Source organism: Lonchura striata, chromosome 8 (genome assembly GCF_046129695.1).
Source record: "Lonchura striata isolate bLonStr1 chromosome 8, bLonStr1.mat, whole genome shotgun sequence".
In the NCBI taxonomy this organism is placed as follows: domain Eukaryota; kingdom Metazoa; phylum Chordata; class Aves; order Passeriformes; family Estrildidae; genus Lonchura; species Lonchura striata.
The window spans coordinates 11,274,644-11,290,733 of NC_134610.1; the positions used below are offsets into that span (position 1 = coordinate 11,274,644).

Sequence of the window (16,090 nt, forward strand, 5' to 3'; positions counted from 1 at the left end):
AAGGTAATACAAAAGTGTTAGTGAGAAAGCAGGCCCATTTCTGCCCTGCTAATTGAGTCACTGTTAATCTACAGAAGTAGCTTGAGTAAGTTAGCTTGTGTAAGTCTGTGTGGGAAATGTCAGTTGGATTTGGGGATAAGATTGAACATCTGTGAGCATACGGGCCCACAGTCACTAGAGAACGCCTGGACCCTCCCCATTCAATCCAGTACATCAATGGGGTGTTAAATCCCACTCCATCTGTAAAATTTGGCAGTCAGGGCCATACTAGAGAGTGAAACCAGGAGAAACAAATGGGGTTGACTCAACTGTGCTTTCAGTTACAGCAATGGAAACTCATTGAAACAAATCTGTGTCAGTATTAACATGCAGGAAGATCTGAATTAATATTTGAGAGGCAACATATCACATACCCTGATGAAATGAAAGGTAGCTCAGCTGAGCTGACAGCTGAGCCAATATCTAATGCTGAGCAGGGAGAAATCAAACATAATCACTTTTTGCACAGAGTTTGAGCTGCAGATTCTCAGCTGGTTAAAAATGTAGCTTCACTCATCCATACATCTAAAGAAAAGAGGGTGGTATTGGTGTCTTAAATAATCTTGTGATGTGTAAATAGAAATTGGCTTGGACAGGAAGGCTGCTATGAAGATTGAAACCTGGCTAATGGACTGTGAACATCGGGCAATTGTGGATGGGAACAAACAGGGCTATGGGGATGAGTTGTTTGGGACATTGCAAACAGTAATGCAAGGTTTGGCTTTATTTAATGTATTCATTAATGAGTTTGGAGAGAGTGCAGTGTGTTAATTAAATGAACAGAAGATATTAAACTGGGAGGTGTGTCAAAAAAACAGCCAGTGGTATAGGACTAATGGAAAATGACCTGAGGAGGTTACAAATGTAGAGAGGAAATAACAAGGTGAGAGGCAACATGGGGAGAAAACAAAGCAATCCTGAGGAAAATAATCAAAAAGCAGCTATTTAGAGGGTGGGAGAATTTGGAGAGCAGTAAGACTATAATGGAGTAAGTAGGAATGAATGGAGTTAGCAGATGGCAAATGGGGCCCAGTTTTTACTATTTTTTTTATTTTTACTACTTCTTTTTTCACCACTGCAGTTACACCTTTGCAATTCTCAGTTTAAATGCAGCACTGTGGCTGGCACGAGGCTGCACAACTTGTGCTGGTAATTCACCAGAACAAGCAGCTCTGAGGCCATCCAAAACCTCAAGGCTGCTTGCTGCAGTGTGAGAGCATCGGGGCAGGAGAGCTGTGCCCCAGACAGCCCCAGAGGAGCTACCATCAGCTGGAGCCCAGTGCTCCAAACCATCATCTGCACCCAGAGTGATTAATGTCAGTTTGAAAGGGCCATGATTATGCTTCTGGTGAATTTGTCTGAGCACTGGAGCATGTGCAGGACCAGGTGCTGTAGCTGAAGTGCTGAGCCTCTCTAGTAACACTCTTGTGTGCGTGGGGCACTCAGGGAGGGCATTTACCATTTACAGGAGTGCAGTGAGGAGACAGTTTACACCTTCCCACACAGCTGAGATCATGTCTGCTATATCCTGTGCACCAGCTATACTGGGAAGCAGTTGGGGCAGCCTTGAATTCCTCTTTTGTGTCTGGACACCACGTCATGGGTGTTGTCACCCCCAAATCACAGGCAAGCCAGGGCTAAATTGCAAGCTTTAGGCTAGACACCTGCACTTGCCAGTGGGAAGATTTCCATGACCTCCTCAGACTTCAGTTTCCAGTTCAGAAAAATACTTCAGTTTGTGTTACTACATGCAGTTTGTTTTGCCATCTTACTCATGAGCTTGAAGTCAGAGATGTTCCAAAGCATCCTTATGACAATGGTCCTTTTTGTTGCCAGCTCTGAAGGATTTTATAAGTTTACAATGGCAGTAATATAACTTCACTCCCTCCTAAGTGCAAGGGTAAAATAGCTATTTTCAAACAGCTATAAATAACTTTAGCTATTCGTTTTCTGATAATTGGATGTTAGTTCTATTGTCAACCTGAGCACATCTACAGATGCTGCCGTCATTTGGGGGTTGTTTAATTTATTTACCAATCGCAGTGAACAAAGAATCTCCAGTCTAAAAATATGGTAAGCTTCCATCCAAAAAGAAAATGCAATCATAAGTTTAGTGTCCCAGTGGGATTTTTTGGTATCTCTTTTTGAGATGAATAACCTTCTTATATAGAAAATAGGTTCCCCATCTGTACATCTACACTTCACTGTAAATCCTGCAAACAGCCTTATTGAATTCATCAGGAAAAAGCTCAGTACATAAACCCTGGCCACTACTTCCTTTGACTCCATGTAGGCAGAGCTTAAGAGGTTTTATAAAAGCATCAGGTGAGATAGTTTGCTTGGCATAAGACACTAAGCAAAGAAAAAACAGAAAGAGGAATCATTCAAGTCTTAAAAATCACTCCTAGCTTGGAGTAAATACATGGGTCTCATAAGGTCTTTCTGGCAACTTTCCATCTTTCCAGGGTTATTTGTAATTCTTAGCTCAAGAGGCACAGCAGTGTTGTGGCATCCAGTTGATCAGAAGAAAGGGAACATGTGGGTGGGCCAGACGTCATGTATTTTCTTGGTGTCAATTATTGCCAAAAGAGGTTATTTTAGTTGTATGGTTTATTTTGTTGAAATCTAATTATTATGCTAATTATTCCCAAATTTACTGATTAATTATAATTCCGAGATATTTGTCCTGGTACTTCCAGAGATATACAAGCTTTGGGAAATGTTTCATAATATTAATATATTTCCACAGCCCTGAGTAATTTGGCTAATGTTCCAATAATGCAAAAAGTAACATCCTTTAACAAGAAGGCATGTCTAGCTCCATGAAACAGCTGATCTGCATCAAAAAGGCATTTTGCTCAATATGATTTCACTGCAAGAAGCAAATGGTTTAAAAGGAGCACAAAAGAACCTAAATGTTGGATCTCGATTTCATTACATCATTGCACAATTCCCTTATCCCTCCATTTTCCTGGGGAATGAGGGGGCGTAATGGCCATCCCACTGTTGCTGCAGGAGGTCTGTTGGATGCTGTTACAAGGAAAGCTGGAAAGGCTGCCTCAGTTCTTTTGGGAGTATTTGTGTGACTGAGTTCAGCAGGAGTGTTGTCCTTGACTTCTGCAGCGGAAGGATGAGGGATGCACATGGGCTTCATTTGGATTTACTAAGAGGAATGGGTTGGCTCCAAAGTTGCTGTCTGCTCCCTGGACCCTGATTTTAGACCTTCTCCTGTGTTCACAGTGGGTGACCAGGATTAGCAGTGATTGAAGTTGTTACCCCCGGTTCCTTCATGCCTGCACTCATCCTGTGGTGAAGGAAAGGGGAAGTTTTTCTCTGTAGTACACTGGGAAGTTCAATATTACAAGCAAAATTCCAAGGTGGAAACTTAAACCTGTGCAGCCCTGGCACAGGCAGCACATGTCTGATGAGCTGTGGAAAGGTGTGCACTGCATTGTTCAGCCTCTTCAGTGGTTAAAGTGGTGGTAACATAAACACTGAAAAAAATTGTTTGAAGTGGCCCAGGGAAGGTCACCCAACCTTTTTTCTTTTTTACTTTTTTAAAGAGGAAAGTGTCATGGGTGGGAGATAGAAGAAATGAAATTATACCTGTTCACATAGAAATAGTGGAGAAGTTGTGATGTTGGGGGAAATTGTCCTTGCTTACTGACTTCACTGGGATTCTGGTGCTGCACAGCTTGTGAAGATTAACCTACAAAACTCTTGGGAAACTTGCTGACTCTTCCTCCACAACCCCCAAAATAGAAAAATCTGGAGCTCAGAGAGAATGCTGAGCTCTGAAAAGCTGAGTGCTTTCTACATGAGCAGATTAAGGAAATCTTGCCATCATATGTTACCCTGTGGGAACTACATTATGGCCCTAATTTTGGTATTAGTTGCACAAGTATCAGATGCTTTTAGAACTATCATTTTCACTTTAGCTTCTCAAAAATATATGGACTTCCTTTTAATTGGAAATCCATCTACTTTTTAAATCAAGTTTTGAAATTTTCATGACTGCATACTGGAAATCGAAACAGTTGATCTGTTTATGTGTGTAAGAAATGTTTACACAGCTTATACTTGCAGCTGTGGGATGGGAGTTGGGAGTAGTACTGGAAGTCCCATATTGTTACGTGTAAAGATGTTTTGATACATCTGGGAGAATGTAAGCAAGTAGGTCAGTGGATAATGACTTAATGATTTGGAGCAGAGGCAGAATGTGGGGAAGTAGCGGCAAGGTCTTGCTGGAGAAAAATGAAGAAATGGAAAATCTGAATGATGACTTAGGTTAAAAATATCAATGGAGAAAGCTGAAGAAAGTTAAATGTATGCATATGGTACGATAGAGTCGTGTTTAACACACCCAGCACTCGGCTGTAACTGGGAGAAGCAGCCTGTGAGTGCATGTGAGTGCTCTGCCACTGCTGTGACCCTTCCCCTCAGACTCCTCCACTTCTAACTGCACACTTGCATGAGTGATCAGATTGTTCATACAATTCCATAAATATTGAAATACTCAGGATTCTGTTGTGCATGGCATGGACATGCAATTCATCGACAACAAGACTGGACCTCTTGGTCAGTTGACAGATCACACATAAGGGAGCAAGCTGCTGCTCTTTTACAGTCTGTTAAAGCCATAACCATCGTAGTCCATCTGAAAACATCCCTGCTTGACAAAGCAGAGTTCCTGGGTCAGGGATTTTTATCAAATTATATTAGTCATATGCCAATACAGCCTGAAGGATGTGTAAGGTGGCATTTAAAGAAAGCAGTTAAGTTGAGCTTGCTATTGAGTGATCCACTTGGCTGTGTTAGAGCGTGCTGGTGGTTTTCCTTCTGCTAACAGGCCCTTGAATTGAGGTTAGTGGTGAACAGACCAAAAGAAACAAATTATATCAGCTATGCCAGGATGTCATGGCTCATACTGTAAGGGAAGAAGCAGGTAAAAGAAATAATTGTTAGTTGAATAGAGTACTTCTCCTAAGTGCACTCCACAGGTTTTCATATTAGCTAAATCTAGCCTCACTTTTTATGTGGAATGTTATGCTTGCACAAATACCAGAACTTTCTTTCTTTTCAAGGCAGGATAGGACCAAAATGATGGCCTGAAATGCATTTTCCTTGGTGTTTGGAATGCATCATGTGTCTAATTTTCAGTAGTAAGCACTGATCAGGCTTTTGGTTCTTTCTGCTTGCTGAGCAGACAGTTGTAAAAGGTTGTAGTTGCTGGCAAGGGCAGTCAGTAGTGTTTGAAATGGAGGAAGCAGACAATAAGAGGAAGGTACAGGTTGAGTGTCAGGACAAGTGTCATTGGAAGGGTCTGGAGGTGCTCAGATGACTGACACATCTGTCACCCTGGAGGGTGCAGGGCAATGGTGCAGGAGGGCTCAGGTTGCAAAGGCAAGTCTCTTTTCCTTCCCTGAAACCTCTGGTGAGCTCTAGTGCTGGCTGGGCTGCTTCAGTCAGCTTAGCTGCTGCAGACACTGACAAGTCCCTGCAAAAGCACCAAAGGACTGTCCCTTCTAGGAGGACATGCTGGGTATTGTCTTCAGGAAGTACTTTTTGGCCCTGGTCATAGTGGAAACCTGGCTCAGGGGGACTGAGGAGATGAGACACTGACAGGAGTAGGGCTGGGAGCCAGGGTCTGGTCAGTGCTGGTTTTTGTGACGGGCTGTACTTGTGCTTTGGTGACAACTCTTGCCTTTCCTCTTGGAACTGATCAGTATTGCTGGTGGAATTTGGAATTCATGGGTGCAGCAGGATGTTCCCATCCCACAGGAACTCCAGTGAATTCAGGCTATCTGGAGACTCTGACCTCAGTAGCATAACCCACACAGCAATGAGAAAAAGCCTTCCAAAAGGAAAGTTGTTGGCCATCTCTGTCCTTTCACTGTGAAGAGCTGTGGGATGAGAGCAGAGGCTAAAACTCTGAGTAAAGCAGCACAGGAATTGACCCAGAGAGATTTAACTGCAACCTCTTCTCCTGCATTGCATGCATGACTATGTCTGTGTACATCTCTAAATTTCACTGCTGCCTAATTTCCCTTCTACAAAACCAATTTCTAGTGCCAAGAAACCTAATCATCTGTTTATTAAGATGAGACAGACAATAAGTTTATTGGGGAAAATTTTAAGGCAGTGCACATTGATCATGCTGATTTAGGACAGTAGTGCCATTGCAGCGTTTCCAGAGACAAATTCCTTGTGGCTAATTGCATTATAAATTCCACTAAACCATTTTATGAGGTATTTCCCTAAGATATAAGCCCTCTATCAAAAATAAAACCAAAAAGAGCAAATGACCAGTTGTGGTGTTTTTCCTAAGTATTATATGAACATAAGAAGAGAGAGGAGGAAAAATGCAAATCATGTTAATTAATTGTTAAATCTGTTGTAATGGGCTAGTTTTAAATACTGTGGAACGTGTGGAACTCATACAGATTTTCCATCTCAAAGCCAAAGAAGTTGAGACCTGAGGTCTTTGTCCTCATATCAAGATGGTCGTGAGCTATTGCAGGTCAGGATTTTTATCTCACTGAATTTTAGAGGTGGCAATCCTGTAATGTCATGAATCTTAACCAACCCAGACAAGGCCTGGATGCTGGACCAGCTTCAAGAGAGTCCAGAGAAACTATGGCAGTGGGCCTCAGCCTCTTCATCTTCCTTACTGCTGTGGCCATGGAGTTACAGTGCCAGCAGTGGATATCCCAGACTAGGAACATCAGTAGGAAACAGCAGCCAACATGCACAGACAGTGTGAACACCTGTGAGGTTCACCAGAGAGCAACTCCCCCAAATACTTGGTGGTAGTACTTAGTAAAGTGCCTTTTTACAGGGAATCTCAAACCTTGTTTTTCTCAAGCTGGGTCAGAAGACACGGAGGCACAGAGCAGTTAATTGGATTTCCCAAGGAAGCATAGCAAGCACTGGAGGACTGAGGCTGGCTTCCTTGTTTCCCAGCCTCCAGCACAAAGCAGCAGACTGCTGGCCACACTACTTTAGTATTTCTTTGGGGAGCAAAGCATGACATTTCCTTTTTTAATTATATATTGAAGGGCACAAATTCTTGATAATATTTGTCAATTAGAGCATGCCTATACAAATTCTCTCCTTGGTTCCTACAAGTGTTGTGCTATGGGATCAATTTAGGGACTCCAGGCAGGGGGAGATTGCAGTCAGACCAGGAGGGGGCTGGGTCTCCTCCAGTTTTCATTTATGAGATGTTCCAGGCAGTGCTGATTTCTGAAAAACTTATTTGGTGGTTCAGCAATTGGGAAATTTCTTTGCCAGGGTAGCTTTGTCACAGGAAAGCTTTTCCTCCTAACATCTTGTATGAAATTGGGAGTTGCAAGCTCCCAGGGTAGCTGTAGCTGTCAGTCTGCTGATTAGAAGAAAACATTTTCTTTTCTTCCTCCTCCTCTCCCCCTCCCCATGCAGTAAAATTACTTGATTACAAAGAAATAGGGGGATAAATGTACTGCCTGTGGTCTTAGCTGATCCTTTCAGTGGCCACAGCTGGGATGTGGATAAATCCTGACTGTGCACTGGGCACATGCACAGGGTGAGACCCTGCTCACCATCTTCAGGGAACCCACTGCTGTCAGGTCACCCTGCTGCTGCTGGGGCTGGGGGGCACAGAGCCTTCCTCAGAAACTTCCATCTGCACCTGCCCTCAGGCAGAACAGAGATTTCTCACCTTGCTGATGGAGCCACTTTGCCTGAAGGTCAATGGGTCGAGTAAAGCTGAAGGAGCTGGGTAGTTCATGGACTCGAGCGTTAGTTAATTAGTTGTCACCTTGCCCTGAGCTGGGTCAGGCATGAGGTGTTTGTCTCAAGGGGAACTGAGGTGAAGTGGTTCATCACTGAAGGAGCATCTGATCGTGCCAGAACAACCATTAAGGTCCAGGACTAGCTGGCTCATTAGACCTCTCCATCTCTGCTCCTGATGGGAGAGATGCTCATACTCTTTTTAAATGTGCTGTTAATTAAATATTGCCTGAAGATAAGGATGCTGTAGCAGCACGCCTAGTGTTGACTCCCAGATCAAAGGAGCGAGTTCCCTGCACAACAGCCATTAAAGGTGCACTTTGGGGTGACATAGACCAGAGATAGGCATAAGAAATTTAAGCCAGGAGTTAGGTGAAAAAACTGTGATAAAAGTATCTCAGACAAATTCACATAAATCAGATGACTGTGAGGAAGGAGAAAGTTCCATAGAATTATTGCACACATACACACAAAGTGTGATTTTATCCTTGTACATAGGTAACAGCTGGCATAGCAATGGTCTTTAATCTGGGGAGAGGGGGACATCTGCTTGTTGGTGGGAAGAGGGGAGGGAGATAAAAAACATTTTTAAATTATTCTGGTAAAACGGGCATTTGTCGTTCTAATTTTTTATGCTATTGTTTCCGACAATTGTTACGTGGTTGTTAAATTTTTTTAAGTAATTTTAGATTTTCCAAAAGTGACCATGATTTGTTACTTATACTGTAGCTTACAGAAGTGACACACTTAATATCGGGGGGTCCAAACCTGGATATCTACCAATGGAGATGGAGATCAGGTAAATGCACACCTGCTCTTCCAAAGAGGAAAAGCTGCCGATTGGCGCCTGGTTTGACAGGGAGCTGTCCCGTGAGCATTTTGGACGAGGCTAGAGCTGAGCGCTGCCGTTAGCCGCCAGCCTTCGTGTAGGCCCAGCATGGCTTTGTGTGACAGCGGGGCTCCGGCAGCGCGCCGCCCGCCAGGAGACCCCGTGTCCCTGGAGAAGGCTCTGGGTCCATCCCCAGCAGCAGCCGAGGCGGGGCCGCTGAGGAGACCTGGCCGGAGCTGTGGTCCCCACGGCCAGCCCCGTAGCGCGCGCGAGGTGCCAGGAGGTGCCAGCTTGCTCTCCCAGCCGGAGGGAAGGTGGTGGTGGCCGCAGCAGAGTCCGTGCTGGAGAAGGCAGGTGAGAGGGAGGTGCCTGCAGGTAGAAAAGAGTGAGTGTGTGGCACTGTGGCCATACCTGTCATCTCCTCTTCTCTTTTGCAGACACTTAACAAGAACAACTTGATACCGGACGACAGAACCAACTTCTATCCTCTGCAGCAAACCAATGTGTACACAACAACCTATTATCCCAGTACACTGAATAAATATGATTACAGGCCTGAGACCTCCCCTGGAAGGACATTTACCAACAGCTGATGATGGACAGATCCTATGGGACTGGATAACTTCCTATATGATTTTTTTTTAAAATTGATTTTATGGACCAAATATCGGCCCAGCTTCTAGATGTAAATATTGTACAGTAGGGTCTTTTTTTTTTTTTCCTTTGGTTAATTGTGTCTCTTGTAAACAGCACATCTCCTTACAAGGACAGAAATTCACATGGACCATCCTGCAGAGTTTTTGTGGATATTTGTCTGGAGATGGCTCTTCTACTGCAACTGTTTATGGCTGGAAGGTCAGAGTGCTGTCCAAGGCTGAGGTTGTCAAGGAAGGGGCTGTGTGCTGGGCTTGGTGGCCATTGAGCAGCCACACACAACACATGGGAGCACTCTAAGGAGGCAACAGGTGGCCGCCTGGAGCAGGGTTGGATGCATCATTCCTGCGCCAGGACAATGCTGGATGACACACAGCTCATGGGACAGGCCAAACAGGACTCCATCACGCCAACAATTTGAAGAACATTTTCTTTTCCCTTTTTTTTTTAATTTTTGTTTTTGATTTTTTTATGTTTCTGAGAAGAAAAAAAAAGTAGTAACTTTCTAGGGCAGTGTTCCCTATATCTTCAACAGAATCTTTTCATATTACAGGAAATACTCTCTGCAGCCTTCTTTGGTAATATGCAGTTCAGCTGATGAGAAACAACACACAAATGAAGTGCATTATCCAAAGAAGCTTTCCAGAATGTTTCCAGTCTTAATTAAAAGAAAATTATACAGGCAGTGAGACACTGAGAAAAGTAAATGTTGGAATAACATTGGAGACATGAACTTGGAGTGCCTAACAAACAAAGATGTTTATATCACTGGAAAAAGAGATGTGATGATTGCCGCACAAGAGCCATGGGGTTTTTTTTCTTTCTTCCTTTTTCTTTTTTTCCGAGACAGTATTAACTCTTTTTGTTCTAGCTTTGATCCTGATTGTGTCTGCCAGGAGAGGCAACTTTAGAGGCCGTGCTCTTCTTGTGGGAAATCACCATGCTTTGGGCTAATATTTCCTCTTTTTTTATCACTGGGTTTTAGTTCATATACTTTCAAAAAATGAGTGATTCTGACTTTGCAGGGGGAAGGTATTTTTTTAAGGAATGTTTCCATAGTCTGACATGATCCAGAAAGTCTGCTGCACATTCTTACAGCGTCTTCCACTCAGTATTCTATGAAATAGTAACACAACTGAGTAATGTGCGTTGTTTGCCAATATTCCTTTAATTTTTCTGAGAAAAAACGACCCAACAAATGCTGCTGCAGCTATTGAAGTAAATTGGAGCGGTAGCATTATTAAACAGCATATCCAGCCTTGAAATGTAATTTTGTGTATGTGTGTGACTGTGTCTATAAGAACTGTATTAGTCTGATGCAGAAGCCATGTTGTCTACAACCAGATGTTTGTCTGACATAATTGTTTGGCAAAAAGGAAACTTATTGCTGGTGCTTAATGTACAACTACATCCAGTGTGTTAGCAACGTGAACAAGTTCACCGCTGTTATCATTCAGTGTTTCTAAATATTTATGATGAACTCCTGATGCTAAGTATTTTAGAATGTCGCAATACTGAGCATGAGATAAAAGTACACCCAGAAATACGCATGAGCTCCACGTGGTCCTGAGCTTGGCTTCGTTGTCTGCACCTTCCCCGGGCAGTGCCGTGCCCGGCCCGGCTCGGTCTGTGCGCAGCAGCCCTGCCTGTCCCCGCTTGGTTCCGGATTTCGCTGTGAGCTGACGTCGGTTGTTTCCCAGTGCTGTTCCTTTGCAGTTGCTTGTTTGGAAGCCCAGCTTGGGCCGTGTACTCAGCTCTTTCACGTAGGCAGCTGGTAGGAAATGAAGAAAGCCTGTGCTACTTGTGACAAGTATATTGCTTTTCCTGCGAGGAAGAGCCGACGTGACTCTGCAAGCCCGTGTGTTATGGTGGTTTGACCAGAGGGCAAGTATACAATAGCCTCCATTTTTAAATTACTTTGTTTGACTTCAATTCGCAGTGATTGAAAGCTGTAGGGATATTTGTAATAAAGTGGGGTTATTAGCACTGCCACAAGGACACCTTAGGCTCAGCAGTGCCCATCATTTTCAGCAGCTGCTTTTCTTATTTAGCAGCCCACCCTGTTTCTGCTCAGGTGAAATAGATGGGGCAGAGGGAGAAAGAGAGAGATACCCTTAAATAGATTTTAAGCAGAGGAGTCAGGAGCTGTTGCAGACCCAGAAGACTGTCTGAAGCACCTGCTGCAACTCTCCAAGTTGGCACAGCAGCCCTGAGCCCTCAGCAGCACAGCCAGGCAAGAGCAGCTGGAGCAGAGCAGGATCACCAGGGAAGCAGGATAGCACTGGTGGCAGGCAGCCTTCAGGGAGGCTCTACCCAGACCCCTAAATCCCATTTTAGGAGTGATGACTGTGCCTCGTGCCATAACGAGTTCACCCTGTCTCACTGAATTTCCACATGCCCCTCAGCAATGTTTAAAATTCTGACTAAATGTAGTTCTAACAAGTATGTAGCCCAAGGGTTGGAAATTATTACATTAGACTATCAGGATGGGATTTCCCAGCTTTAATTTATGTGATTCAGGAGACAACACTGGCTCCCAAGATCATTTCAGCCGTTGTAAAATCAAAGCCATCTTTGAGCTTCCCCATCAGAAGATTCCCTGTATTAACACACTCTGCAATTACCATGCACGTGGCAAGATTGCAGCTGGAGTTTGAGGGAATCCAAGCAAGTCAAACCTTGCAATTATCTCAATCTTCCATTTTTCCTTTATCTTCTCACCTCTCCCCTTTTAAGTTTTTTTTTTCCATTTTTGGCTTTACAGAATAACATGATGTAAACTGAGTTCTTTTTCGCAGAGTATTATATGAAATTATTTAAATGTTCAAGTCACCAAGATGGGTGATTACTACTATTGTGCTCAGGAGCTGGAAGATTTTGTAGGCTATTGGAGGGCAGATGCTACGAGGGTGGTGCATGTGGTTATAGTTTTATCAAGACATTCCTTCTTATCAGCCATCCAAATGGATTCAGCCCTTCCTCATATAATTGGCAATCACAGCAAGGGGCTGTAGTCTCCATTCGAGCAGAAAGCAGAATCCAGGAGAGAGTGAAAAAAAGAAATCAGAACACTGTATTACTCAATTAATGTTTGCAGGGGAGTGCAGTTCTGTAAGGACGATGTTAATGCAGTGTGAGAGTTGCATTTTTTATGAGCTCTCCAATGTGTGGCAGGTTAATGACGTCATGTGCAGGATATTCTTGCAGTCCATGTAATTTGGCACCTTGAGCATCAGGTCTGTAATATCTGTAGACGTTTCAGTTGCTCCTGCAGCTGGATGCTAAACTTGCTAAAATTTCCTATTCCTAACACCATCTTAAACTGGAGTGGAAATGCATTTCCTTAGGGAGCATTGCTTTCCATAAAGTTCATTATGCTATATATATTTTTTTATTTTCCTTTACTTCTAAGGCAGAGAAAAGGTACCCTGTGTGGTTCCTCTGTAGGTTTGGAGACACTGTGTCTCTGCAAACCCTTTGGATAGGATTCAGGTGTACAGGACATGAAATATGATGAAAATCTTACAGCCAAGTATGTAGTGGAAACATCTGTAATTAGGCCATTCTCTCTTTTTCCGTGGAAATGGCTGCCTTTCTCCCAGCCCAGGGGGTGTGCCTGCTGCTGTTATCCAGGGATGTTGTGCCCTTGCTGTCAGGTTTTCCTTGAGCAGTTGCCAGTAACTCACAGCTCACTGACAGACAAACCACGTGAGGATCAAACCCTCACATAAGAGGTGCTGTTGCTCTAAAGGTGCACTTGAGTGTTCAGCATATGAGCCAGGGCTGCTCTTAAATGTATGACCTGTACAGGTACTATAGGGGAATAGCATTTATTGTCTAACCACCACTGTTCCTACTGCCTTATGTTCAGAAAATGAAGTGTTTGCTTTGAAATCAACAGAGAGCAGGAATGGAGCCCATGTCTGATGCAGACAATTTGATGCCTCCGGTGATAATCTGCTGCTCAGCCCACCTAGAGAGAAAACTGCTGTCCATTGAGATTGATTTATTCTTTGTACCAAATGTAGTGGGGGAGAGTTTTATATATATATATATCTATAAATATATATATAAAAATGTAAATGTAAAGTTTCTGTAACAACTTACTCTTCTTTTTGTAACAGTGTATACATCTATCAGTGGATAGATATGGTATATATTTATAATATATACACACACAATATATATATTTAGCAAAATGCCTGCAGAGGAAACTTAGAATAAGAAAGGCAGTGCTGGTATTCAAATTCCACAGGGACAAACTGAAGAAAAAAAAACCTATAAAAATCTACTACCCTTTCCATTAGGTTTAAAAACACACTTTTGAGGTAAATTAAATATAATTTTTTAATTGAAAAGTAAATTGATTTTTCTAGTTAGAAATGCTGATTCTCCCCTAAATCATTCTGGTTAAGAGATATTAAGAAAGATGTACTTGATACTGTTTATATTTTCATAATAAGCTTCCCAAATTTCTCATGTGTATCACTCTATTGTTCTTATAAGTAGGGAGTAATTGTGCAAAGAAAATTAAAATAGCAAGTAGGAGTAACTGGTCTTGTACCATTAGAGCAAAAGACATCATCTGTTAGAACGGGGAAAATGTCATCTTCTGTGTTAAAGTCAGTAACTGCCTTCTGAGTTATTGACCAGCTTTGCAAGCCTTGCCTTACAGTCACGCCAGGAGGTTTTATCTGAAATTTAGGAATAGAAGCCCTGTGATCCCATGGCTTTTGTTTTTCAGAAGGGCCCAAAAACCCACCAGGCCATGGAGGCACCTGGTGCCTTGGGTGTCTCTGGAGCTTTCTGTGTCAGTGGCCAAGGCTCTGCCCCCCTGAGCCAACCCTCACACAGGGCAGGGCACAGCTCAGAGCTGTCTGGCATGGCACAGAAATACCCAGTCAGTCAGGTCTGAAGGATTCATTCTTCTCCAACACATCCCTTAAATGCCCTCATGACCAAGGCCTAAATTCCCAAGAAATTAATCTTTCCCTTAAGCTTTTTAGAAGGAAACTTCAGGTAGCTTCAAGAGCAGTCTGGGGATAGGTGAGAGAGCTTTCTGTCCAACTTTGTTTTGCCTGGTTGCCAGAGCCTTCAAAACTGGGCAGAAACCCCTCTGGAGCTGGGTCCTTGTAGGACTTACCCCATCTCAGCTGTTCTGCCTGGAAATGCCTTCTTTAGAACCTTTGGGCAAAATTAATGTATGCATTAATCCTGGCTGGAGCAGCAAAACCAGCTACCCACTATTTATGTAGCCACAAACATAAGTGCTCAATAGCATTCAGTTAAGTTTGGGTCTTGAACCTGTTACTTTTTCCATTCTGCCTCCAGCCTCAGCTGCAGACTCACCCCTGCTATTCAAGAGGATTCAGTGCTGTAAGAGCAGCATTTGGCTTTCTGCAGGCCCCAGCCACGATTTGGTTTTAAACAAATCTGGTCATGAAAAGTATTAACACTGCATGCTGGTTCTGGTGCCTCTGTCAGCAGGATGCTGCTGATTCTCAGGCCATGGAGTCAAGGAGAGGTCAGTGTGGATGGGCCATTAATAATGGAGCAAAAATGTTATTAGTACCAAAATGTCAAACAATGTAAAAGCCAGCCAGCTGCACAGCAGTGTGCTTACTTTCCACACCCCTTCTTAGACAGCATCCAGACCTACCCATACCTAAAAGCCATGTGCTTAATTAGGAGCATTCCCACAGAGGAAGCTTTAGGGAGGATGCATGGTATGTGAGATGGAAATTATAGGATTTAGCTTGTGGTTGAGGTGGGAGAGTGACAGGTGCAATATTGGATCTTGGATACATGGGAAACAATTATGTGAACACAGAATGCTTGCCCCAAAACAATAAAACCTGGAGAGTATTATTGGACTCTGTTGTGAAGGCACATCACCTTTCCTATGCAATCGAACTTGGTGGTACTTTAGCATAAAGGTGACCTAGACTATTATCACTGCCTTTAGACACTGTGAATTTTTTTTGGGTACTCTGTATTTTTATATATTGTACAATGTAAAGAATAATTCAGAAATAAAACAGACCAACCTGACAAGCCTATGAGTTATTTCTCCTGAGTGGCCAACACGTAGTGGGTCTGGAGCTCCAGACAGCGCTGGCAGGATGGGCCAGCAGGAACGAGGGGGAGCTTCCTCCTGACCTTTGTGGCCAGTGGCCATGAATATCCACTCAGCTGCCTGAGTGAGGATGGGGAATTGCAGCATCCATCCTTCCTCCCTGTCTGCACTTTGGCACATCCTGAGGCCCAGGTCTGGATTATATTTGTCATGAGCTGTAGTCTCTGTGGACACCAAATTGTGTTACTGATTGTAAGGCTCCCTTCCCCCCATCACAAACTCCACACCAAACATGGGGTGCCTTTCAAAAAAGGTATTTCTGAGTGAGGTGCCCACTGAGGTAAGATCAGATGTGAAATTCAGGGTGCCAAATCCTCGTCCAGACCTGCAGTAAGCATCTCCCTTGTGCTCCTCAGCTCTCTGCAGGTGACACCGAGCCCCCAAGGGCACAACTGCTCTCCACGCCAAGCCAGCAAAAAGACATCCATCCTCTGCAGAGCCTTGCAGCTGTATATGCTCAGCTGCAATGAAATCCTGTCACTGCTGCTGCTGCTGCTCAAGCCCTACATATTAATGCAAGAAGTTATGAAAAGCTGAGGGACATATTTTGATTGAAGGATGATCGTAGCCTCGTGTTGAAGAACGTTATAGCTCTTGTTGCATTTATTAATCAAAGTAAAGACCATGAAAAGTGACAGAGTCAGGAACATTTTAGTTTATGT

General features: G+C 43.5%; 1 protein-coding gene across 4 annotated transcripts in view; it reads left to right on the forward strand.

Moving 5' to 3' along the window:
- SEMA5B (semaphorin 5B) overlaps positions 1-15,346 on the forward strand; it is a 269,841-nt gene extending 254,495 nt beyond the window's left edge. For 3 of the 4 annotated variants that reach the window (XM_021526077.2, XM_021526078.2, XM_077784940.1), the window contains one exon: positions 9,076-15,346. In XM_021526077.2, coding sequence (XP_021381752.1) covers positions 9,076-9,231 — 156 coding nt within the window. In that variant the 3' untranslated portion in view covers positions 9,232-15,346. Of the gene's footprint in view, positions 1-8,538; positions 8,609-9,075 lie in introns of all 4 variants that reach the window. The other variant, XM_021526080.2, reaches the window with a different exon arrangement.
- The last annotated feature ends 744 nt before the right edge of the window (positions 15,347-16,090 follow it).